Source organism: Carassius auratus, chromosome 10 (genome assembly GCF_003368295.1).
Source record: "Carassius auratus strain Wakin chromosome 10, ASM336829v1, whole genome shotgun sequence".
Taxonomy (NCBI): Eukaryota; Metazoa; Chordata; class Actinopteri; order Cypriniformes; family Cyprinidae; genus Carassius; species Carassius auratus.
The window spans coordinates 15,672,742-15,698,818 of record NC_039252.1 but is presented as its reverse complement, the minus strand read 5'-3'; the positions used below and the strand labels follow the sequence as shown (position 1 = coordinate 15,698,818).

Here is a 26,077-nt window from a genome sequence, read left to right as displayed (position 1 = left end):
AGAGTCCTGAATGGGTTCGGGTACCTGCGGGTCATAAAATGTCATAAAATGATCAATCTGTGTAGCATAAAACAACCAAAACCTGGTTATTGTAGGCAATATTGTATTATGATTTCATTTTAATAGCATATTGTTTTATGAGATGCTCTAAAGATTGTGTCTTGGATGCTTTTGGATCCTCTTTTCTAAATTAGAGCAGTAGAAGTGATGATAAGGATACAGAATTAGAGCACTCAGTGATGAGCATTTAAGTCTGCACGGCTTTACCTTAAATCAATGCATTTAGCAGCTCAATCGACAGTGAAAATCACCAGTCACTGCCTCGGGTCTTTTACCCTTAAATGCACTGAAAATTTATAAAAAGTCACTATTGTCTCTCTGTAATTTTAGGTGAGAGTTACGTGTGTGGCTCCACCGAAGCCTTTAAAAAACTCGACTACTCCAACAATGTCAACCCTAACTGGTCTGTGAATGTGAGGGCCCTGGGCTCCAGCAAATGCCCCACATCTCTAGCCAGCTTGAAATCAGGACCACAGTCCAAAGAGGGCAAAGACTTCATCAGACCCAAACTGGTCACCATCATTCGCAGTGGGGTGAAGCCGCGGAAGGCAGTCCGCATCCTGCTTAACAAGAAGACGGCTCACTCCTTTGAGCAAGTTCTCACTGACATTACAGATGCTATAAAGCTTGATTCTGGCATTGTCAAGACGATCTACACTCTTGAGGGAAAACAGGTAAGACCGCCAGTTTATGAATGGAAATCTTGCCATAATTTAGTAAGGTTGATTGATTCATTTGATTTTACCTCAGACAACTAATGAATTTCATAATAGCTTTTCTTATGTAATTTCACCCTTTGAACTGGCACGGAAAACCTGAAAGCATATTGAGATTGCACATTGGGAGACCCTGATAATTGAGTGGTTATGAAATAGAAATACTAGAAATTATTCATTCATCATCTTATGTTATTGTCATCATTCGACTCAAATTCTGCAAAGAGCTAAAAGTATTTCAAATTGTTTTTCTCTTGTAAAACCCACACAAAATATCCTAGAAGTAGAAGGCTCAACATCCAAACAATGTGGCTTTTGTTTTTCAGCCTCTGAAATGAATTCATCCCACGTGCCTTGAATTATAAATAATGAAGTCTCATTATTTCAAATGCTGCAGCAGAAATCTCCCCCTAACCTGTAGCAAGATTTATGACAGATCTAGTCTCGTTTATGAATGGGAATCTGTGTCTTTGCCCACGCAAACAGAAATGGTGGATCAGAACATACAGAAATAACTTTCTGCTTCTGCTCTCATTTAAATTCCTCCCATTTTTTCATGTCTCTCTGAAAAAGCTGTGCCACCCCACTCATGCAGAATGACAGAAGGGCGCATGCGTGGATGATGTGCTTTGACGTACGTTAATAAATATTTGATCATTCACATTATAAGATGAAGTGCAGTTCAAAAGTTCACTTGTGAAAGTGCTTTTTTTTAATCTTTCTAATTTAATGTACTGTTTTCATAGAGTATGACCTTATTAGGATAAAAAGTTTAGTGAAAAAAAAAACATATTTATTTACATTCATTTTATATTTTGATTTGGTGCAGTAAAGCTGTGTGAACTTCTGATCCAGCATCATGTGCTTCAGGACGGCTTTCTTTCATCACATGACTAATATTGCAAATTTGCTTAGTAACCTAAAAATAGTGTGTAGAATAAATATTTCTAAATCATTTGACATAATTATTCTTAAAATGTTATGCTTATTTTCAGGTTTAATTCTGAATCATGGCTATTTTAATATTTTCATTGTGATACAATGATACTTTTTATTAATATTTTGAATTTGTTCTATTTCTGTTTCCAGTTTAATTTATAATAAGTTTCAGTAATTTGTCATTATTATGATTAAATATGTGCATGTGCATTTTTTATTTTAATACAATAAAGATTAACTAAATGCAAATGAGAAATGTTGTCCTGTCAATAGATAGCTCTTTGCATTTTATTTTAATTCAGTTAAAGTTTATTCTATTTCATAAAAAACAAAAAGAGTTTTAGTTTTAGTTACCTTTAACTTAGTTAACCCTTAGTTAACCCTGTTTTGAATCCCAGAATTTTTTATATGGACTTTTATATGTCACTGTACATACTTTCAATGTGGCTTCTCTCCAATGATCTCTGTGCTAGTGGCTCTGCTAGTGTCTCAGATATTCAGACTTGGTCTTTTCTATTTGCAAAGCCCTCTAAATCACCTTGAATGTGGAAAACCGGAGCACTTTATAACATGTGCAGTCATCCATAAGACTGCCTTTTTAGAGTAGCTGTATTGAAGAACAATTATGTATCTTGAATGAAATGTGATTCATAAAAGCCTTCCTCCCACTGTGTAGGTCTGATATCAGAGGTTACACAGCACGGCATCAAAGCCCTGGTCACCATCCAGATAAAGTAAGAGCATTATGGGAAGCGCTAATTTTAGAACAAGGATCGATTGGGCCTGAGGGAGCTGTCTAATGAATAAGCCCAGACTGCACAGTTACAGCACACGATTTCGTCCTAAAAGAATTATGAACAAAAGCAACAGAAACCAGGAAAGAGAGACAGAGAGAGAAAATAAAAGGAGATAATAAAAGGAGATAATAAAAGAGTCTGGGTTAGAGGAAAAAAAGATGAACGCACTACTGATATTAAATGGGAGGTGGAGAAGTTCAGGTGCACAATCATCAAAGCAATAAAAGTGCATCTTCCTGTTTATTGTCCAGTTTGAATGCAGGATCCAGGTGTGGAAGCAGCTTATGCCAATATTATTGTTGCTGTGCTTGTTTGATGTATTTCAAAAGAAAATCAGGTGATTAAAGGAATTTCTAAAGCAATTGTTAGTTAACTTCTGTGTTGTTTAGTCATGAGGTAGTTCATTATCTTTTACATAACATGATCGTCTTTTTGGTAGAGATCTGAGCCAAGATATTATTCAATAGACCAAAAGCTTTAGCATATTTCTGCTGCATTAATGTATGTATGATTTTGCCAAGCGTAAATGTATCGGTCAGCGAGTGGCTGAATTTATATCAGATCAAATATCTGATGCAACTTGAACATTTATTTTTGGTGCAAATAATGCTGTATTTCACTCTCCTACCCATGTGGTTCTTGCAAAGCCTACAACAGGCGCTGATGTCTTCAGCGATTGAATCATTGTAACAGAAACAGCATCTGCCTCCAGCTCTGATGTCTGTAGCACCTGACGTGATTTTAAAAATAGACGTCAGTTGCTAGCATGCATGTGAGAGGCATGTAGCCACCGTCTCTAGGTGGAGATGAAATGTGAATGAATCAAAAAGCTCATGATCACAAAAGAGATCTGGGTTTTTGGGTCTTTGCGTGAGTCTCAAGGCACCTTTCTGATAACCTGTATAATGAGGTCAGAGACAGTACATAAAGGCCTTATTCCAAACCTCCTACAAATTGTGAGGCTTTTTTTCTGGAGTGTTACTGTAGGATGTGAAGTATGGATTGTGTAAGGTTTTATGATTAAAAAAATATATTGTGATGCTTTACTAAAAAAAAAAAAAAATCATACTATAGCTCTGTATAGATGGGGGGTACTGATGCTGAGAAACCAGGCCATTCTGCTTGCTTTATTCTGAATTTTTGTGTGAAAAGTAGGGGTTTGTTATTGACTAGTAGTCTAGCAGAGACTGCATGCATACACTACATGATGTAGGTGCATCGTGGTACTCATGAATGATGGTGGTGGACAGTAATATGGATTCAACAAGAATTGTTGAATAAAGTTGTTATTTATGTTTTCTTTGGGCACAAAAATTATTGACGTAGCTTCATAAAATTACAGTTGAACCATTTATGTCACATAGACTATTATAAAGATGTCCTTATGTTGCTGGGCCTAGAACGTTTGCGTTGCGTTGCTGTCTATGCAAGGTCAGAAAGCTCTCAGATTTCATCAAAAATATCTAAATTTGTGTTCTGAAGGTGAACGAAGGTCATATGGGTTTGGATGTACATGAGGGTGAGTAATCAATATCAGAATTTTTCATTTTTGGGTAAACTATCCTTTTAAACTACCTCACAATTGTAATGTTAAAAATAGTGAATGTAGCATAAATGTATATTTTTGTCCTTTTGTCATTTTTTTTTTTAGATAAAATTAGTTGGTAATTTTACAGGTCAGATTTAAATTCCCTTATCAGAAACACAAAGAGACTTGGGGGTCAGCTCTTTTGACTTGATGTTTAACCAACCACATAGTGACTCTTCAGACCCAGAAATCAACACCCTACCAACTATCCAGTGCACCCTAGTATCACAGTGGCAAGTTTTGCATGGAAAAGTACCTCTAGTTTTATTTATTCAGGTGCTTCGCATATAGATATTTCAGTGTAAGAAAATGTTCCTGTGCCACATCTGATTCAGTTCCCTTCAGATGGCCACTGACCTGGATCCAGTCCTCGTGTGATCTCCAGAAAGTTCTGGTTATGCTGATAGCAGGCTTATATTTTTTGCTTGTGATGCTGGAGGACACTGCTGACAGATGGGAGCAAAGAGGGCATGCAGCTGAAATTCCTAATTAAACATGTCAGAACTGTCTTAAAACCCATTTAACATTGTCTGCAACCATGCACAGACCCTCCAAATGTCCCTGGCTTGGAGCTTTCTGCCTGTCTCTGACATTCTGACATATATGTAGAGTATCACAGTTGTAGTTATCTTTCCTCACAAAAGACAGGACATGAGCTAATTTTATCCATGCTTGTTGCTCCCTCATGATCTCTCCAAAGAAACTGATCAACCCCCCCCCCCTTTCAACAGTTTCTATGACGATTTGATCCAGTTGCTTAGTAACGGCCTGAGCCTTTGTGGCGTCACCGTGGGCAGTAGTGTGTGTCGGAGTGTGTGGGGAGTTTAGCCTGAGAGAGAGGTAGACGTACTATAAGTGGTTTAGGCCGTGGACATGGCTCTCTTGTTCTTATCCATTAAGCCTCTATTTACACATACAGACACACACTTTGCTCACAAGACATAAAGCTAGACAAAGACACAACTTTCTAATAGTTAACAATGACACACACACACACACACACACACAAATAACCAGACAGACGTGTCTTGCATACTGCAACTGATTCTTAATGACCTCTGGCATATGCTTCGGGCCGAGACAGAGACATAGCAGGCGTGTAATCGGCAATCATTCATGTGTTTGCTCTTCTTGGAGATTGTCGTATGGACATAACTGATTTTCCGCCCCATTGCATACACACACTCTGCTTAATTAGCCATGTCTTTCAGTCTCTAAACAGCCTTCCATTGTCTGGAGGGACATTTACCCCCTCTTGAGCTCTCCTCACCTCTCGTTCCCCTCCTGTCCAATAAAATGGCCAGATATTCTGCCTTTGGCATATGGTCACGCTCTCCCCAGATATTGTAGTCAGCAGACTTTCTTTGTTTCCTGGTGAGTTAAATCCATATTAAAATACAAATCTGGATTAGCAATTCAATCTAAAATTGAAGTTTAATCTGGGTTTCAGTAATGTTCTCATATATTACATTTAATGAAAAATAAGGTTCTCCTTGAGAAACCCCCATAATTAATTCATCATCATTATCATACCCATATCGTTTAAAGTGTGCTATGATAATTTGTGGCATCTTGTATATGACACGCTGTTCGAAAAATGTGACTCAAGTTAAAAAAGTTAAGAAATACATCTCTATACCTTGCTTTTTTCATTCAAGTGTCCTGCATCTTAGTTCCTAAACATGTTCTATGTGAATAGCCCATTAGGGTGCTGAGTATTAAAATGCAATATCATGCAGAGAATGCTGCAAAAACATGAGCAAAATTATCAAACACACTTGTCTAGCCCATGTTTACATAGAAATGGAAAACCAAAGTAGTGGAATGAAAAAAAGAAAAAAAAAAAAAAAAGAAAAGGAAGAAAAGGAAATACATATTCTATTTAGTACGCCAGTGGTAGTCTGCTGCATTTTCTGGTAACCTTACACTCAGAACTCACAAGATTGAGAATTGTGTTGAGCAGATTACTTTCAACACAGATTGCATGAACATGTTTGCATTGGCTGATTTCCACAATTCATTTTATGCACCGAACACTATAACAAGACAACACTTGCAAAAAAAAAAAAAAAAAAAACGGCAGTAAATTCCTCTTGAAAAGTGCAGTTGTTCATTTTCTTGGTATTTTAGCTCACCCATCCTCATTTATTTTGCGTATGCTGTTGTCTGTCAGATAGCAGGTATCTGGAGATCAGATTTTAGTTAGTCTGCTGCTTTTGCTGAGTCACTCCTACCAGGTGTGTGTGTGTGTGTGTGTGTGTGTGTGTGTGTGTGAAAGAGTGTGTAGTTGTATGTGAACTTTTGTGTCGACAGCTTGTGTTTGGGCATAAAAGCACTGTGTTTGTGTGTGCACAGCAAATGAGTTTTCCATGCAAATCATTTTAATGTGTGTCTGCTGCCAAAACCACACACAGTGAAAGCCAAGAAAATAAGGGGCATTTATATCTGTCTTATTAACTCAAGCACCCCTACTTTACTTTTAAATATAACACCGCTCTAAATTAGTTTTAATTTTTTGCATTTTTTTTTCAGTTTTTGTTTTGGGTTTATGTTTTTATCTTTATTTCTCTAGTTCTCTTCTCATTTTCTTTAAGTGTTATTGAGCAAGTGCTGCTGCATTGAATGTTCTTCGATTACTTTGAAAATGATCATCATTATCATACCCTTATCTTTTAATGTGTGCTGTAATAATAACGTACACACTGAACTTTCTAATGAGAGCAGTGTCTGGTGAGACTATCATCAAAGAGAGAGTGAGCGAAATGGAGAGAACAGTCTGATCGTCTGAAGCTCCATATTTTCCTGCAGTCTTTTCTCAAGCGACGTGATTTCTATCACTCGCTGCAGTTCTGTAATAATAAAATGATTTCTAATCTCCACCCACTTCTGGCATAGAATATGTCTTATGTAATTGAGATCTTATGTAAGAGCTCTTGTAGTCTGCACGGTATTTAGCAGGCCTGATTTAGGAGATCAAGATGGCAGCTAATTCATCTGAAGAAGCTCCACATTATAGCAGACAGTGACATTATTAGGGCTTGGTTCCCTTGACCTTCTGGTGCTCTTAAAGGGACAGTGCATCCACAAAAAAACGTATGTCATGATTTTCTTGGACAAGTTTAATGGTGCTTTTATGATGCTATTTTGTGTATGAAAGGACACTAAATATTTTCTTTAAGTAGAAAAACTTTCTGCCAAACTTTAATGAACCCCACTATGTCAGCAGATTCAAATTTGCCATTATGAAATTTCAGGATGTCAGAGTTCATCTTGTGTTTTATCTCAACCGAATGCAAAACAAGCTGAAGACAGCAGTGTTTTGGACACTATGTGTGGAGGCTTGAGGAACACTCAGATGGAGGTGGGCTATAATTCAATCTGTTGTCTGATGGGCTGCTTCTGTTTAAAGACCAGTCTGTTTTGATGAGACATGAACCTCCCACAATCATATTGCTGTCATACCGCCTCATCTTGTGGGGCCTTACACACACATACACCCATATGAACACTCACATATGGGTGTAGGATGGCTGTATTTTAGCTTGTGGTGTGATGTTGTACATTTCTACCCCTACAGTCTCCCTGCTGCTTTACACACGCATGCATGTGCAGGTTTGTGGGCCCGAGGATGAGTTTGAAAGCATGAGCTGCCATTGATGCGGGTCATGACCTCACAAATGCATTTGTCTCTGCCCTCTTGACAGGGACAGCTATTCTGGGTGCCAACACATGATACTAAGTGGATTAAGCAGCAGCCTGGATACTCAAGACTTGCACTTAGACCGTGAATGAGTGCTTTGGGAAAGGAAGGAGGCCTTTTAGCCTTTGTTTTAGTTTTTTGTCGAAGGCTGTACTTTTTGAGGCACTTGTTATGTCTCTTCACGTTAGAGAGAACTGCAAACATAGCTTGTCTCTTGTCAGTGAACACATGGTGTAAACATCTTGTGGGAGTTTTCTCATTGGCAATGGGAGAAATGTCTCTTGTTGCTGTGCTAGACTCTCAGCACCAAGGACAGCGCCACTCACTCTGACTGTCTGTCAAATGCTGCAGTTTAATTTTTTTTTCATGTTTAATATTTTTTTTACTTTTCCAGGTTTAATATGCAGATCTAACTGCCAGAATTTCTATTTGTAGGTTCCCTGATAAGTAAAAACCCTGTCTCTGTTTGTTTGATCAGCCTGACACAGCAACACTGGCTCAACCAATGGCATGAGCTTGGGGTGGGGCTTTCTGTTTGTCCAACCAATGACTGATTGCTGCTGCTCTCACAAGCTTTTACCTATTTCTGTCTCTCACAAACATATGTGCATTTTAGTTTTAAAATAAATAAATAAATAAAAATTTTACTGATCAGGTGATTAATAAATAGTATTCTAGGTCAACACAACCTAAAAATTGCTATTTGTTAATACATATTCCTGTTCTTACTCTTGACCAGTGTTTTTGTTTTTTTGTATAATTTATATACTATTATAGTATCTATTAGTATTCTGAATTAGCTATTATCTAATGCATTTTACAAATATTTTCAGTTCTCTTTTTAATTTTTAACCATTTTGTTAATTTTCTGATTTCTATATAGCTTTTAGTTTTTTGTCCAGTCTTAATTTTAGAAATTTTAGTACTTCAGTTTAAACTTATTTTATTTCATTTAGTTGCATAGGTTAGCATTTTTAATTCTTAATTTTTCATGTAGTATTTATTTTTTAGTTAATTTCAGCTTCATGGTTTTAGATTTAATTAACAATAACAAAACTGCTGTAGACTAATCAGTGCACGTTATGTCTAAGAAAATATTTTTGATCCAAATGCATCTGGAATGGCATATAAAATGATTTAACATTTTAGAAATGCCCATTTAGGCACTGTATAAAACAATAAAGCCTTTCTACATTTTTGGCAATAGTCAATGCAGTAATGTTTATATTTAAAATGTTAAGTTATCAAGAATTGTGAATGGTGTTGTAAATAAAAGTAAAAGTTTTTTTTTTTTTTTTGAGTATAATAGTATTTATTGAGCATGTCTCTCTTTTAGTCTGGGTCACTATAGAGTCTGAGAGCAAAAACTAAGAAAGAGACAGGGATGCAGAGTTTTCTATCAGTTACTCTGGTTCGAATAAGCTGTCAGAAACCTTACTTGTTGTTTACACAACACTCTCCTCCTGAACAGGACAAATGCTGTTCTCATCCTCCCTGAGAAAGAACGGAGGTGCACAATTCTAACCCTGTTAAGAGACTCTCTGCATTTGTTCTGGGTCATTATGCACACAAGAGTGTTTTTGTCACAGAGATGTTAATGCATATGTGCAGACCATGAGATGCTCATACAAAAATTATCTAATGTGAAATGGAAATGTTGATTTCACCATACATTTGTTCAGGGCTAAAGAAAAGATTTTTTGTCCTTCATGTGGTCCTCTTTTCTTTTTTTTTTCTTTTTTTTTTGATGACGACATAGTGTACCTGTGCAGCTATATTTAACCCCACTGGCCTCACTTTCTGTTCACATCCACAAGTAGTTTCAGACATTTTGTACAGAGTTCTGTTCCTCTATAAAACTTTCCTGAAAGTGATAAAAATAGCATATCACAGTTTTGTGTGTGTGTGTGTGCTTTTCTTGCTGAATTAGCAGAGCTGTGGGTAAGAACAAGATATGGAGCATCTGTACTGCAGCAAAACACTGCCTTGAAGAGAGATTTAATTTGTTTAACATAATACATTAGACAGTTCATTTGTATCAAGAGACCCTTTAATCCTCCAGACTTAAAATTTTTTGCTTGACAAAATGCATCTATTTGTGTGCTCACATTTGAAAAGAAGCAACATGAAGTACTGCAAAACACAAAATTCAGTTTGATTTATATGCTGGGGTCTAAAATGCATATGCCATAGGCTCAATCAACTCATTTCAATTAGATTTTCATGTAAAAATATTAGCAGTTCATTGCCATTCTTGTTTTCCCTATGTTTTGGCTTAGTGCATGTAAACAGCGCCTCTTAGTGGTTTCATAAATCATTGCCCTGTATCATTTAGGTAAATATTCTATTAATTCTATTACTATGGTCTAATATGGCAATGGAAGAAAATTGATATGGATATGAATCGAACCCTTACAAATTCTACGTGAATAATAAGCATTAAATGATTTAATTACTCTTCAAATGGACCACACCATGAGAAGAGAAAATACACATCTATCATGCACCACCGCAGATGTTCCTCTAGATGGCGCAATTGTAACATAGCTAAACGCAAACTTACGCTCTAGTCGCCTCTGTGGCGTATGTGCCAATCTAAACCATTAAACTATTAATTTATTGTTTACACTGTACTTTCAGGGAAAATAGAAGAAGCTACAATTTCCTTTTTACTTTAAATCTCTGAATGAGGAAATGTTTTTTGTATCCTAAATTCCTGGAAAATGTATAGAATAATAAATAAATGGAAAATGTGACCAAACAGATTTAATGTGTTGTCCTTAATTGAATGTTTCTCTGAATGTTTAACTTCTTTAAATAATTATGCAGCTATTCGCCATGCATCGGTCTCAACTCCATCAAAGCCAGTGTTCAAAAATAATCCATGTTTTAAGCATTTAATCTTTGGACAGCTCTGCAGTTTATTGTGCCAGCTTGATCACTTTGTCTGTTCCACTAAGAGAGACAGAGAACTTCTGATCACAGTCTTGCATAACCAAACTTGATTTTACATTTCTTCGAGACATCAAAGCTAGTTTTTTTTTTTTTTTTGCCCTGGGAGACAGCTATCTCCGTCAGTCTGAGTTTGACGTTTTGCTGCTTTCTGATTTTGTCTTTTGTCGTGCATCACCTTCTTCCCAGTGGTCTTTTCCGTGCCGTGCACTTATATAGAACAGTTTTTTTTCCTGATATTTTTTGCTCCTGCTGTTTTCGACGCAAATGGCTCTCAAAACAGACCCTTTTATACTCCTCTTCTTATTTTTCTCGATCGTACACAACGTAGCAGACTGTGCCATGCAAGTTTGCTTATATTGTTTGTGCCTGAAAATATCATAAATTGATGCTATTACCATTGAAAGAAATTAGACTTACAATTTGTGAAAACTTCCTATAGACTTTGAAAGTGGGCTCTGAGCCATATCTAGGGACCAGTATATATTGCATGGACTTTGTTGACGTTCCAACAGCCAATACATCCCTACAAACACCTAGCAATGCCCTATTAACCTCCAAAACCCTTTAGCAACTGCCTTGCAATATGCTTACCATTCACATCACAACACAACAACTTCCTAGCAACATGCTAAACCCATCCAGAACACCTTAGAAACTGCCCACCAACATGCTTAAACCATTTCAAACACCTCAGCAGCTGCCTACCGATCTTCTAAAACACTCAGAACACCTTAATCTGTCTAGTGTCTAGTGATGTGTTAAAACAACCACCTTATTGCATAGCAGTGTGCTAAAGATTTTAAGAATGCTGTAGCAATTTCCAACCATTTAGAGCACCTTAGCAACTACCTAGTAAAAAAACTACTTGGCCAACTGCGTAGAGACGTGCTTTAACCACTGAGAACACCTTAGCAACTGGCGGCTTCCCACAGATTAACATTGTGGCTTGCAACAATCACATTGTCTTCAGAAAAGACAAAAATCAAGTTATCATTTATTTCCATTTAAATAATTGTATTATAACTGGAATGCCATAACAAACAAAAGCGCAGTCTCAATGTCAGTTTCCAACCGCAATGAATAAAATCAAATCAATAAACTTAAATCAAGTTTTTGTGCCCTCTCCCTTCATAACAGAAATTCTCTGTCTGGCTAATGAAAAATCATGCATTCTCTTCATTAGTGCTTTAGGGGGCTAGAAATCATACTTGGTCAAAAAACAGGCATAATTTCCTGGTTGTTCTCTGAAAAGTTCCTCTGTTTGTTTTGTGCTGTGCTCAAGGCTGATTATACATGCATTTGTTTGCTTGTTGTGCCCTTGATTCATTGTTTGAAATGATCAAACTGTAAAAAGTTTCTCAATGCAGCATCCCCAAAGATGGCCACAGGGCTGATGGGAAATAATGCTTGGTGGGTAGATCTAACTTCATCTTGATTAGAGGCAATCAACAGTAACGTGGCTGGTGGTTACTCATCTTAAAAAGACATTAGAGATGGGCTCAGTAAAGCCTTCTAAGCCTTCCGGGTGGCGATCACGATCAAACCATCTCATTGGTTTTTTGAAGAATAGAGGCTGGATCTGCTCTTTAATAATGGCTTCAGGATAGAAAACCTAATGATCAAAGAGACATTCAGATGCACTAATGGATCTAATGCTGCTAATGACGTCCTCTCTTTCCAATCGCAGGTCATGTGTCTTCAAGATTTCTTCGGAGAGGAGGACATCTTCATTGCATGTGGCCCGGAGAAGTTCCGTTTCCAGGATGACTTTATGTTGGATGAAAGCGGTAAAGAGCCTTTTCAGTAGTTGCCTTGGTTTTCATTTGAGTTGAAAACCACTATTTGTCATGATCTCATCAGCAGAAGGTCCATGAGGATGGCATCTTCCACCTACCCAGAAATGTTCTCTTTGTCCCGTCTTGAATGAATAACACCCTGTTACAAATTAGGTCATAAGAAGCTTATGAATGAGTCCATTAAAAATTAATTCCACAAATGTGGAATATAAAATAAAGGCTCATTCCCCCTTACACCTACACCAGCCACTTCTCTAATGGGTTTCTGTGGTTGCCACTCTATCCATACCTCCTCTCCTCGTCTCTCTCCTCCATGTTGTTCTTGTTGCATTGTTGTTATCAGGAAATGAGAATCTGCATGTATTTGTGTCTAGTTTCCTTTCATTAATGATGTGGATAGACGAAGGCTTATTTGCCATTTAGCTCCCCCTGTTTGCTGATGTGAAGAGCCGCTGCCCCAGTTTCTGAAGTGTATTTAGAAGAATTATTTAATAGAAGAGACTATCTATCTATCTATCTATCTATCTATCTATCTATCTATCTATCTATCTATCTATCTATCTATCTATCTATCTGTCTATCTGTCTATCTGTCTGTCTGTCTGTCTATCTGTCCATCCATCCATCCATCCATCCCAATCCAATTGGTAACATCCATCCATCCATCCATCCCAATCCAATCCAATTAGTACGACTTGCACAGTATTGCCAAAGCATTGATCATTGCATGAACAAAGAAAAAATAATGATTATATAATACATAAAAAAAAGATTTATAATTCAGTAAGAAGATAATTACATCTATAGAGTTTTTAATAAAATCAGAAATAAGGAAATAGTTCTCTTGAATAAACTCTGTAAGTGTAGATGTAAAAAAGAATATCTTGCTGTCCGTCTGTCTGTGTATATAATGTATGTATCTGTATGTCTGTCTGTGTGTCTGCCTATTTGTCCATCCATCCAACCATCCATCCATCTTTCTCTCTCTCTCTCAATTTAATTCAAGTGAGTTTTATTGGCATGACTTGCACAGTATTGCCAAAGCATTGACTATTTCATGAGCAAGAAAACAAATGTAATACATAGACAAAACAAGAATAGATCTATAAATCATTAAGTACATAATTACATGAATATATATTTTTTTAATAAACAAAAAAATAAGAAAATAGTTAAGATCTCTCTCTCTCTCTCTCTCTCTCTCTCTCTCTCTCTCTATATATATATATATATCTCTGTCTGTCTATCTATCTGACAAATAAACTGATAATTCTTTTAAGTTGTTACCAACGGCTGCACTGTACAGACCCAATTAAATGAATGTTGGAATATTTTATCACACTGAATTAGAGTGAGTGCAATCAATCATGAGTAGAAGTTTAATTACACAGGCACTAGTAGAGGAACACGTGCCGCTCTAATGAGTTCTGATCAGAGCTGAGAGGAACATATGAAGCATGCCGATGGCAAGACGGATGGAGCCAAAATGGCAGCCTTTGACGACAATGATTTCCCTGGAGGATGCATTTTTAATATGAGCAGAATGGTTGCCCATAACAGCACACTGGCTGTGATATGCCATGCAAATTTTCATTTGATACATAATACTCTAAGTTCTGAAATCATTGTTGATGAAGATTATGTAAGACTGTTGTAAACAATTGTGCAAATTGTGCAAAAAAATATTTTTAAAACTCAACTGTTTATTATAAAAGACATTGATTTGTTAGCACTGGAGAGTTAAGTGCTGGAACTTGTTCTCTATATGTAACTCCATGGAGATGGAGAGTGGAGTGGCATCCTGCCCTTCAATAAATGCTGTCTTAATAGACTGTGGCACTTACTGTTATACCTGGTGTCATGGTCTTATTGCTCTCTCAATGCATTATTACACAGGGTTATTGAAGAAAAGAAAAAATGTGATAGATAAACACGGAGCATGCAAGAATCTGAGCAACAGTTATTCTGCAGAGATTCTAATTAAATTTCAGTCTCTGATCTATATTTAGGGTTAAGGTCTTTTCCTCACTTGTAGCGCTGCCATCTTTTTGATCACACTTGTAACAAGCAGACAAGCAGTTTTTAAAAGAGGATTCATTTAGTGCCTCAGTTTAAGGATTATCTTCTGGCAAAGTTTGAGTTTAAGAAGACTTTTAAAGAGGATTTGAGATCGCAGTCAAACTATTTGGTGGTTTTATATACAGTGGTAAAACTGTTGAAATAATGAAAATTAAGCAATCAGCTATTCATTTACTACTGAGCTAAAATTCATTATTTGAGCACAATAGTTTTTTTTGACATAACCATATTTAATTACCCATATTTAATGGAAGCACCATTTACTTATTCTCATGTAATTGCAAACCTTTCTTTCTTTCTTACTCAGGATAGTTCACCCAAAAATGATACATTTGTTATTACTTCTGATTATATTATTATTATTTACTTACATTTACTTATTGTTCCAAACCCATGACACTTTTTTATCTTTAAAACAAGTTAAGATACTTTAATGATTCCTGAAAGGTTTCTGTCCCTCCATTAAAAGTTCAGATAAAAGATCTTAAAAGATCCAAAAAGGTCATAAAGAAATCATAAATCACAAAAAAATCCATATAAATAAAACAGTTCATTCAAATCTTGTGAAGAGATTAGATCACTTTATATGATGAAATATCTAATTTAGACTTTTATTCACTTACAAACATATGCATGCATAGAGAGCATCTCATATGGTAAACATGGAAGCTCATGTTACATGATAGAACAAATCTCATTTGAGCCCCCATGTTTATTGTGCTATGTGCTATGAGTGTCGATCATTGTTTAGGTGCATTTTACCAAATTCAATAAAAAAAAAAAAATATTCATTTTTCAATTGAAATTAAAAGTAATTTCATTAGTGCCTCAGACTTTTGGACCTCACTAAATGTCTGATGTGATTTTGTGACAGAGTGCCAAGTAGTGAAATCAACATCTGGAAAGATGGGGTCTTTAAACAGAAGCTCTCCCAGAAGTCTCACCCTTTCCAGACGCAGCAAGTCTCCTTCTGGATCAGGTAACATTCACATGTGCATGTATGTGTGTGTTTATGCAACAGCAAATGCTTCTCTGAGTAGTTTGCTCACTGTTGTTTGAATGTTTGTTAAAAAACATGGTAATTAACTTCTGGCATCAGATAATAAACAAACTAATAGGAAGTCATGCATGTGTGACAGTTCTCTGAGCGATAAAAAGCACCCCTCGGTGGCTGTGCACCCCTGGAGCGGAGTGTGTTCGCTGGCTTCTAGGTGCAGTTGTGTTCAGATATAGCTGTCTGATTCACAAGGGCGCATCCCGATGGAGAGGAGTCAAAGACGAGAGATACAAGATACTAAGGCATGGGGGAGGGAGGTAGATGGGGTGATGAGAGAGAGAGAGAGGGAGAGATGGGGGTAGTGTGACTCAGTCTTGCAGATCCACATCAACTGTTTTGCAATGAATACTGTTGTGTGTGATCTGAATTATAAACACTATGCGGTCTGCTTTTGTGCCAGTGTGTATTGCTTTGATATATGCCATTATGACCATACTCATATTCCATACATGGCACTCCAAATGCAAAAACGGCATAACCGTTATGGTAGTGTATGCATTAAATCCAGAGTCTATATTGTAGTATAAACCAGATTGTGCATCAACTACTTGCTTATTGTTTTGTTGTTGTTTTTTTTTATTTATTCAAGCTGAGACTGACTTCTTACAAATAAAAAGTAGAAAAAAAAAAAATTCTAAAAACACATGTAGCACTTTCTTGATGTTTTTTTTCCCTGTGTGTTATGCCCTAGTTTTTCCACAAAGCCCGCCTTTGCGTCTTCACCTCTATAAGATGTGTGACAGAGACTTCTAGAAGCTGCTGGTTTATATTTTTTTCCTCCAGCCAAGTCGTCTGTTATATGATTGGTTTAAATCGTACCATTTGAATCTCTGTGAGTAGAGGTTTGGCTGAGAGTTCTATCTGGTTGTCATGGAGACGCCGGCTAAGGGAACTGTGCCTTAGAGACAACAGAGTTGCCCATATATGGGCGTCCCTTCCTGTTTGGCAAGCTTAGCGGAAGCAGGCTCGGAGAGTGCGGCTCATCACTTGTAGTCAAGCGGCTGCTTCTCAGCAGATGCTCGCAGACGTGGACCATAAAAGCGTGGAATCGGTTTTGCTTCGAGTGCTTGGTGTTCCAGTCATTCATTTTCACCATTCAGCCTGTTAATCTTGTAAGAAACCCCAGGGTGAGGGAGAATATGCCAGGTTGACTCATGTTTCTTTCCCTGCTCTGGTTTTAGGATACATTCACTGCAGTGTGCTAAGACTGATGATGGTTTTGAAATAAAGTTCCAAGAAATGTAAAAGTTACTGTCATTATACTTTCTATGTTGATCTCACGGATTCCAGGGTTTTCAGTCAAGGGTCCATAAGGGTCTTGGGGAGGATAGGCTGGATAAAACAGGCTTTTCTTGAATTTGAATGTTACTTACAACTATTGTCTATTAAAGTATATAGTGTACCAGTTTTAGTACATTTTCTAAACCTTATAAAGTCTATTCTATCACATTGGTATGCAAATTATCAATAACAAAAATTGCTGAAAATCATATTGTACACAATGTACAGCATGCCCTTTACACTCTGACTGATACTTTTTAGCAAGTAAAAGGCTTTTTAGTATAATTTAAAGAAAATGTCCCTTCAGGTTGTGGTACACATATCATTTTGCTCTAAAACCTTTACTGAATTTTATAAAGTAAATGTAATATATATATTTTTTTTTATTCAAATGTGACCATGGACCACAAAACCAGTCTTAAGTCGCTTGGATATATTTTAAGCAATAGCCAAAAAAAAAACATTTGTATGGGTCAGAATTATAGATTTTTATTTTATGCCAAAAAATCATTAGGATATTGAGTAAAGATCATGTTCCATGAAGATATTTAGTAAATTTCCTACCATGAATATATAAAAACTTCATTTTTGATTAGTATTATGCATTGCTAAGAGCTTTATTTGTACAATTTTAAAGACGATTTTCTCAGAATTTAGTTTTCTTTTTTGCACCCTCAGATTTTCCAGATTTTCAAAAAGTTGTATCTAGATCAAATATTGTCCTGTCCTAACAAAAGCTTATTTATTCAGCTTTCGGGTGATGTATAAATCTCAATTTCGAAAAATGTACACTTAAGGTCCAGGGTCACAAATGATGCTTTGATAATCATTAAACTTGATTAACACATATGATGCATAATATCATGTTCCTCTTTCAGTCATCATTGTATTGGATTGCATTTTATGTTTTGGCCCCACAATAAAAATTAATCAGTGTTTTAATTATGAAGTTAAGCTTTTAAATAAAATGATTAAATCCTTTTATAAAGACATATTATTATGAGGTATAGAGTGATAACTGCCATTTAAATGCATTTTGTGTAGATAGTCTGCTATACAGTTATAAAGAACTCTTTCTTACTTTTCGGCTAGATAAATATTGGCAACTGCATCAAATTGCACATTTATAATTTACTATAAAATTGGGGTGTTTTTCCCTTTTAAAGCTCCTTTGTCTACAATATATTCTATTAGAAAAAACAGAGTATTGATTATAAAATCTGACTAATACTTTAAATGTCAGGCTTCAGGATTCAAAAGTTATATAACCCCACAAAATTTAAATTCCAACATCATTTACAGCCATTCCAAACCTGTACGAATTTCCTTCTTCTATGGAACACAAAAGTAGTATTTCAAAGCATGTTGAAAGATTTTTTTTTTCAAAAGTCTGTGGGCTCCAGTGTTGTTTTGATCAAAAACAGTTGGAACATTCTTCAGCATAACTTATTTTATGTTCCAAAGAAGAAAGAACGTCATACATGTTTGGAACGACATGAAGGTGAGAAAATGATGATAGAAAAAATCATTTTCAGGTATCTCTCTCTGTAATGATCTGTCATGTTTTTTATATATATATAATTACTATATTTTTATAATAAATAATATTTTTTTTATTTCAAATAGAAATGCCAGTTAATGTTTTTAATGGAAATTATTATTACGTTTGTGGATCTGTAAAGGTTAAAATCTCCTGCCTTACTAAACAGTTATTTAATTTAGTCTCCATCTCAACCTAAAGCATACAAAAACAAACCTTACATCGTCTTTATTTCTCGCTATAAGTCCCACACTGGCGTGGGCAGGTGTATACATAACAGAGGTGTCCTGTACTTTCTCTGCAAGACACAACCAGTGGATTGATTTGATTTTAATTACAATTTTGTAGCTGTTATTTTGTTTTAGTTGTTTCTTCTCCTGGGTTACAGTCAATGCCATTTTATTTACATCGATGGAAAAGCCATTGGTCAATTTATATATATACCACTGAAAAGATCAAACAGACTAGTTGATAAACCTACATCTGCTTTGTAATCTGTCAGATAGTGTAGATCAAATGTGTGATATTTCCTGGCATGAATCAGATGAGTGATTTCCAGAAAGGTCTAGCTGCGCTTACTTTAGAGAGCCGATTGATGAAGCCGCTTTCTGTATGAGAGCTGTTTATATAATACACCCTTTCAGGCTAAGTATAGCGCATTGATTTCTGGTCGAGAGTGGCCTGCACACCTTTCAACACACATGAACGCACTCTACCTGATGAATTTCTGCACAAATTGCACTGTTGTACTGTTGGTGTACTGTTACTAGAAGCCTTTTGTTTTTTAACACTACGACGAATAAGCAAAGCCCATGTCATCCTACGAATTATTCACAGTTTGAGCGGCGCGATCAAGTGTAGAGCTTGACAACAGATTTAGAGGTGCTTTAACAAAGGAGACACAGCGAGACAGACATAAACAGCCTCTCTCTGTCATATTTATCAACAGCTGTGTGGGCCGACAGAGATGGTGCTCATCTGTGCCGTTGACATTACAGACTGCGTCTCGTTCTCTGCCTGTCCTGTTTACTGAAAGCGTCCTTCCAGTGGATTTCTGATTTATAATCTTAGGTCGTACGCCTCACGAATTTCTGTTAAGCTTTCTTTTGAATTTGCATGGATGAGCTTGGCCTCGTAGACGACTGAATATTTGTCTGAGAAGTTTATCCAGAGAGTAATCTTTAATTAGAGCACCAGAGAGTAATCTCTAATCAGCTCCAAACACCGTTGGCTGACTGTCCTCAGAAAATGCAGAGATGCTCCTGTCACTCAAATCCTGAGACCTTGTTATTATTCTCACTGTGTAATTCCAGCCAGTTGCACAGCTCGTTACTGACAAACCCACAAACAGCTCATTAACCTATTAGCATGTGCCCTACAGCAGGAAAACTGGCTTTTTGTTAATGCCTGTTCCTGGTCTCTAATTGTGTATGACTCATCTGTGCACATTATTCCAAAAAAAAGTTCATTTTTATATTTTATATCAGCTTGTTTCACCCATTTAGTGTTGTTCTAAGATATGAGAAAATGTTTGTAACATTGACGCTGATACTGAATTGTCTCGAGCTGAATAACAACACTACTGTCTTCTGTAGAGGAAGTGAAGCTGATTTGAAACAGTCTGTACTGTATAAAGTGCTATGCAAATAAATGTGACCTGACTTATTTCATAAGCTTTTATTTAGCTAAATAAATAAAAAAAATAAAAACAAAAAGAACCTATGTACTGTGTACCCATGGGTTTACGAACTATAGTGTATAGATTGTTCCTAGGTGTTTTATGGTTAAAGGAAATGTGCATAAACTTAGTAAAAAAAAAAAAATAGTAAACCCAAAAAAGCTTCGAGCAAGATATTTTTGATAAAATGGTCGTTCAACCGTAATGTTACGTGCAGGGAAGACTGACACGGAAGAGAAGAAAACGTTGTTCGCAAAAAGTTGTCGTAGCTTCATAAAATAAAGGTTGAACCACTGATGTCACATGGACTATTCATACTATGTCCTTTTTGGGCCTTGAGCATGTCAGTTGTGTTACTATTTATGCAGAGCCAATAAGCTCTTGGATTTCATCAAAATATCTTAATTTGTGTTCTGAAGATGAACGTGTTCTCATGGGTTTGAAACGACATGAGGGGTAAATAATTAATGACAGAATTCTCATTTCTGGGTGAACTATGCCTTTTAACAAATTATATCATGGCTGAAAATTATCTTTATCTTTTCTGGTTTTCCATGGAATATAACACTGGTTAAAATCTATACTTTTGGCATTTTTTTTTTTGCTTTTAATCCAAAGTGACTTGTATTGCATTCTGCATTGCACACATTTAATCAGTAAATGCATTCTCTGGGATCTTGGTGTTACTACCATGCACTACTACAGGAAGATTTCCAGGCTACTGTTGTCAGTAATAATGGTTTTAGTCACAGTAGTTACTACTCTAACTAAATGCTGCTTAATGTCAATGTTATCAATTTCATGAGGTAAAAACACCCACATTTCCAATACTGTCAATTCCTAATGGATAAAATAAAGTCCCCCTCACATTTTTTTTTCCCTCAGTGAATATTGTATTATTTAAAAATATTTCCTTATGAAATGTGAATGCTCTTTAGACCAAATATGCAAGACCAGAATGCGTGGTCTATATGCTCAACATATCAGCAGCATTCTAAACAACCTTTTGAACAATGGGATATTTCTTGGATGTTTAGAATTTATCCATAAAGAACCTTATGTGAACTCGGATTTCACGAAAAGCATGTAAATTGTAGATTGGAGCCCACAATGGGAATGCTATTTAAAAAAAAAAAAAAAAAAAAAAAAAAGAAGCAGTTTAGATGTGTAATATTGGCTGTAACATAAAAATAATTTTCAGCTACTGTATCTGTGTGTATTACTCTTTGCCATAAAAACAATATGAAAAGCCATGTTTATTTGTCAGTGATGGAATTTTTCATAGCTCTTATCGCACAGAGACTGGTAAAATTCTGTATCCTGGTCCACTCTGTCTGGCTTCTCTCTGGAACCCTGTCGTGCATATCACGCAGATGCACCGTAAATAGAAATTCCATTAAAAATGATATCCACTGTGAGACTGATGTGCTTGCTTGAATGTACTCAGAGCAGGATGCTCTGCTCCCAGAATGGAGCTCTAAGCACCCCAGAGGACAGGCACAATCACTATTTGGATGCTTCATATATTTTAATAATGCAGAAGTGTATTTATATATAGTGTATTACATAATTTGTGTGTAAACATAAAGTCTTAGTCTTTATGCCATGCCCTGTAATTTCAGCTTTATTTTTTAAATATTTTTAACTATAATTTCTTATTATTTGAACATTTTATAATTGATATATTGACTTAAAGTAATAATTTACACAAAATTTAAGATTTACATCATTTACTTCAAAAACACTCCTCTCAGCCCATCGAAGATTATAGATGGATTTGTTTCTTCACCACAACAGAGGTGTTGCATTATATATGAAAATGTAGCATTATATAGCTCATAAATTGATCCTCTGCAGTGAAATCCATAATAATGTTTCATCCAGTGAAAGAGTTCATCCATCCTCTCACATCAAAATTCACCAAAATATTTGTTTAGAACTGTTGAGACTAAATTTGTTTGTAAATGGTGCTTGATCTGTGCCTATTTCACTCCTGAAGAGGAGATGACTTTTTAACTGGAGAAAGCGATATTATGGATAGACGACTCATTTGAAGTAAAAAATGTCTGATGGATTTGTTTATCGCAAACATGCAGCTTTCTGATTTGCAATGTGATAATTGATGGCACTGTGAAAGAAACTCATCCTGAGGGTGAGCAAATTGTCAGCAACTTTTTTGAGTGAACTATTCCTTTAAAAAGTCATTTTTTGGTAATTTCTATTCATTGAATTTCTCTTCTTTGGATTTGTCTTTAGGGGAGATTTTTCTGCAAATATTGATAAATGTAATGAATTTAATTTATAAAAACTTTGATCGATTAACAGCCCTAAATGTGACAGATCATCAGTCATATTCACACAGATTTCTGCTCAGCTTTAGTGGGAGTGTTAGATCAGGACACGGGTATATCAGGGGAGGACACTGTGCCTCTTCCACAGTCCCTTTTGAATCATATCCTCATTTTAAATTAAGGACTAAGGGTCAGATGCAAACAGCGGACCAAACTGCACCTGGTGCGAAAAAGAGAGAAGTAAACAGCAGAGATAGAGAGAGGAGGAGAGATGAGAGAGGTCACATCACTGGATCCATCCTCCCACAGCTGAGCATGTTACACAAGAGCAAACTCAGAGTCATTTCTCTCTTTTTAGTGTCTGAATTTATGTTTGTGTTATAAACCATGCTGAACTCACATCCCATAAATAAAATATGGCCATTCTCCCAGCAGTCTCCTGCAGTGCTGTAACATACTCTATAGCTGCCGTCGTTTATGTTTGTGTATTTGTGAAGGGAATGGGGAATAGATTAAACCTAAGGTTAGGTTCAACTAGGCCTGCAGCACTGAAAACAGATTTATGTTTGAGCTGTCAAACCTTCTTATGCTAGTCACAAAATCATCCGTTAATATTCAATCTGAGATTAATATGAGGAATATTAAAACATACTTAGTTCCAAACAAGGTCAAAAATTTAAAACAAAAATGCCCTCCAAATTCAAGATAAAGGGGGCAAAAATGCCCCTGCAGAATTAAGCTAGATCTATAATAACTGTCACAATTTGTCAAATGTGAAATGAATGGAAAGTGTCGATTGCAGAATAAAGTTTACAGTAGATTTGCTCATGAGTTCTTGTGAAAGTGCTTAACTTAATTAGACTGAAGTGTTGGACTGCTTCATTGATCTTTTGCTTGCTTTGAAAAACGGTTTTGTTTTTTAATGCTATTGAAATATCTAATGTGAAGTCGTCATTTTCCAATTTGTAAAAAGCAATAAACAAATTCACGATCAGTTGTTTTGTTAATGGAATATAACATGCTTTTTTCCTTACCAAAAGCAAACAAAAAAAAATCATTTAATCATAATATTGCTGTGTCATCCTCTCATGGGGCCCTTTTTTTTGTAATTTATGGGCTATTTACATGATTTAGTTTTTGTGTAAATGTACTGTATATGAGCAGTATTAAACTGTGTGAAAAACCATCAATGCCATGTCAGATGCATCTTATGTTCCACCTTTGAAATGTAAAGATTGCTTTTGTTGATGCTAAAACAAATTTTGATTGGTTACAGTTTAAAATGTTTGTCATTAATTGGAGTAACTGGTTAAATTGAAGTATTTAACAGTTGACATAAAAATTGCTCTCACAAAGATAAAAATGCCCCTCAAAACCACGAGGCAATTATTGCCCCTTAATGGAAAAGTTCATTTCTGATGCTGCTCCCAGTCCAGGTTCGAAAAGCCTATTCTTGTCTCTTTGGTTTAGATGTTCTGTAATCTCCCCGAAAGGGTTTAAGGATATTTGGATGCTTGTCTGAGGGGGTGGCTCAGCTTGATGCAGTTTCTGACAGAGAACTTTGAGAACATGTTGAAGATCTAACCCCAAAATAATACAGTGATTTGTCTGTGAAGCATCACTCACATCAAATTAATGAAGCACCACAGATGGTGCTAATGAGTGTACTTCTTCCCCCAAGTCTGACAAACACACACACACACACACACACACACACACACACACACACACACACATTAGTGAAAATGCAGCACATTAAGTGGATTTCTTATGGGGCTGAAAATGTTGCCCTCTTACAAACCTTTTGATATTTAAAACAAAATCATTGGGATTATTTTGAGGCTTTTAATAGTGACAGACCTCTTCAAACATTTCCGCATGTCATTTTAGACATGTTTCGCTATATGTATGAGGAAAATGTTCAAGATTTTGAACTCAAAAGTGTAAAAAAACCTTTTTATACAGTATATGAGCAAAACCTGTAAACACTCACAAACACACTCACTCACAGCATTTCAAATGTAATTTAGTGAACCCAAAAACTCCCAAACTGAACTTAGCTTAATTATTATTATTGGCAGGGAGCTAGATTTAAATTTAATCACGTTAATAATAAACTGAACTCTAAAAGTACTGACATCTAAAAAGCTATAATTGATCTTTCTCTGTTTCCTGTAAACACCGCAAAGATCACACAGGGGCATGTTGACAAAATGATTTTATAGAGAAGCGCTTTTTATAGGCTTTAAAAACCACCAGATAAATGAATGAATAACTAAATAATTAAATAAATACCTGAACAAATAATACTTAATGAATAATAAATAAATAGCTACTTGAGATTAAATAACCTGAGATCACGTTCTAATATTAGACATTTGGTCATTTAATATAGGCTATTTTTCACGAGACTTTAGAAATCACTGTCTCATGTTAAAATACGGTAGTGTTTATGTTTGTATCTGGCCGTAGTTCGAGTGCCATTAAAGGTCTGTGTCGGTGGGAGGATTCGGCGCGGTTCCATCATTACCTCAGCCCTCTGCGCCTCCCACCAGCATACAGCACCGGCCGGCCGCGCGTCACAGCTACGCAGGCAGACGGCGAGCCAATGAGCGAGCAGCGGCTCATGCTCTGTACTCCGCTCTGCTCTCCGCTGCTCCATTCATTGGAATCCGCGCTCAGCGAGTGCTGCTGCTTTCTGCCACCTGGAATAGCACTGTGTTTCAAGATGCTGCAATACGAAGGTAGGAGAGGCGGATTCTCTGCTCTGTTGCGGATACATGGCAAGCTTTTCTGTCATAAATTTGACAAATTTAATGCAGTCAAAAACACATTGGTTTGTTTCTGTTATAACTCCACTGCAAACTTTGAAGGTGCAGTTAACAATATAAAACGTATTTTTGCTTCTTATTTAAATTTGGATATTTTGTATAAATCACTGTTTTAGCGATCGATTTTTCACTTTGGTGTATGCTGGTAATATATGAGAAAGTGTAAAACAGTCAAGGGATAATTCCTAATCTGTATCAGCAAATAGAGGCAGTCGCCTGATAATGTGAATCAGCCTGGGGTTTACAGAGATCGGATCTTCTCAGTTGTGTGTAGTGCAGTTCTATCATGACTGATGGGCCTTGGAAGATTGTAGAAAGGTTGTAGAAATGGAGGGATTTGTGCCACTGGGTGTGTGGCGCTCTATCTGAAGAGGATTTGTTTAGGGATGCGAGTGTGGGAAGCAGGAGCAGCTGTGTGGGTGATTTCTTCTCTTTTTACTCACAGACAGGGTTTTGAAAAGCTCGCTCTATGAATATAAGAGCACCGGCAGCCTCCTGGGGGCTCTTGACATATTTGCTGAGCTTCATTCACAAACTATGTACACTTTTGTGTGAACTCAGATGTTTTTCCACTTTTCTTTGTAGTGAATGGGACCTCGGCCAGTCAGCTGTCCACACCCCATTCTGCAAAATCGCCCAGTCCATCTCCCACCAGCCCCGGGAGCTTGAAGAAACACAGGGTAAGACAACATTCTCTCTACACACACGGTTTATACGCTAGCTCATACACCTGCCTAAACATAAACCTCAGATCTTTTACTGTCCACCTG

The 26,077-nt window shown here is 36.4% G+C and overlaps 1 protein-coding gene across 5 annotated transcripts in view; it reads left to right on the top strand.

The window, feature by feature from the left end:
- LOC113110034 (serine/threonine-protein kinase DCLK1) overlaps nucleotides 1-26,077 on the top strand; it is a 40,706-nt gene that overhangs the window by 2,237 nt on the left and 12,392 nt on the right. For 4 of the 5 annotated variants that reach the window (XM_026274025.1, XM_026274026.1, XM_026274027.1 and 1 more), the window contains exons 3-6: nucleotides 391-734; nucleotides 12,443-12,542; nucleotides 15,504-15,608; nucleotides 25,893-25,987. In XM_026274025.1, coding sequence (XP_026129810.1) covers nucleotides 391-734; nucleotides 12,443-12,542; nucleotides 15,504-15,608; nucleotides 25,893-25,987 — 644 coding nt within the window. Of the gene's footprint in view, nucleotides 1-390; nucleotides 735-12,442; nucleotides 12,543-15,503; nucleotides 15,609-25,100; nucleotides 25,221-25,892; nucleotides 25,988-26,077 lie in introns of those variants that run through there. The other variant, XM_026274028.1, reaches the window with a different exon arrangement.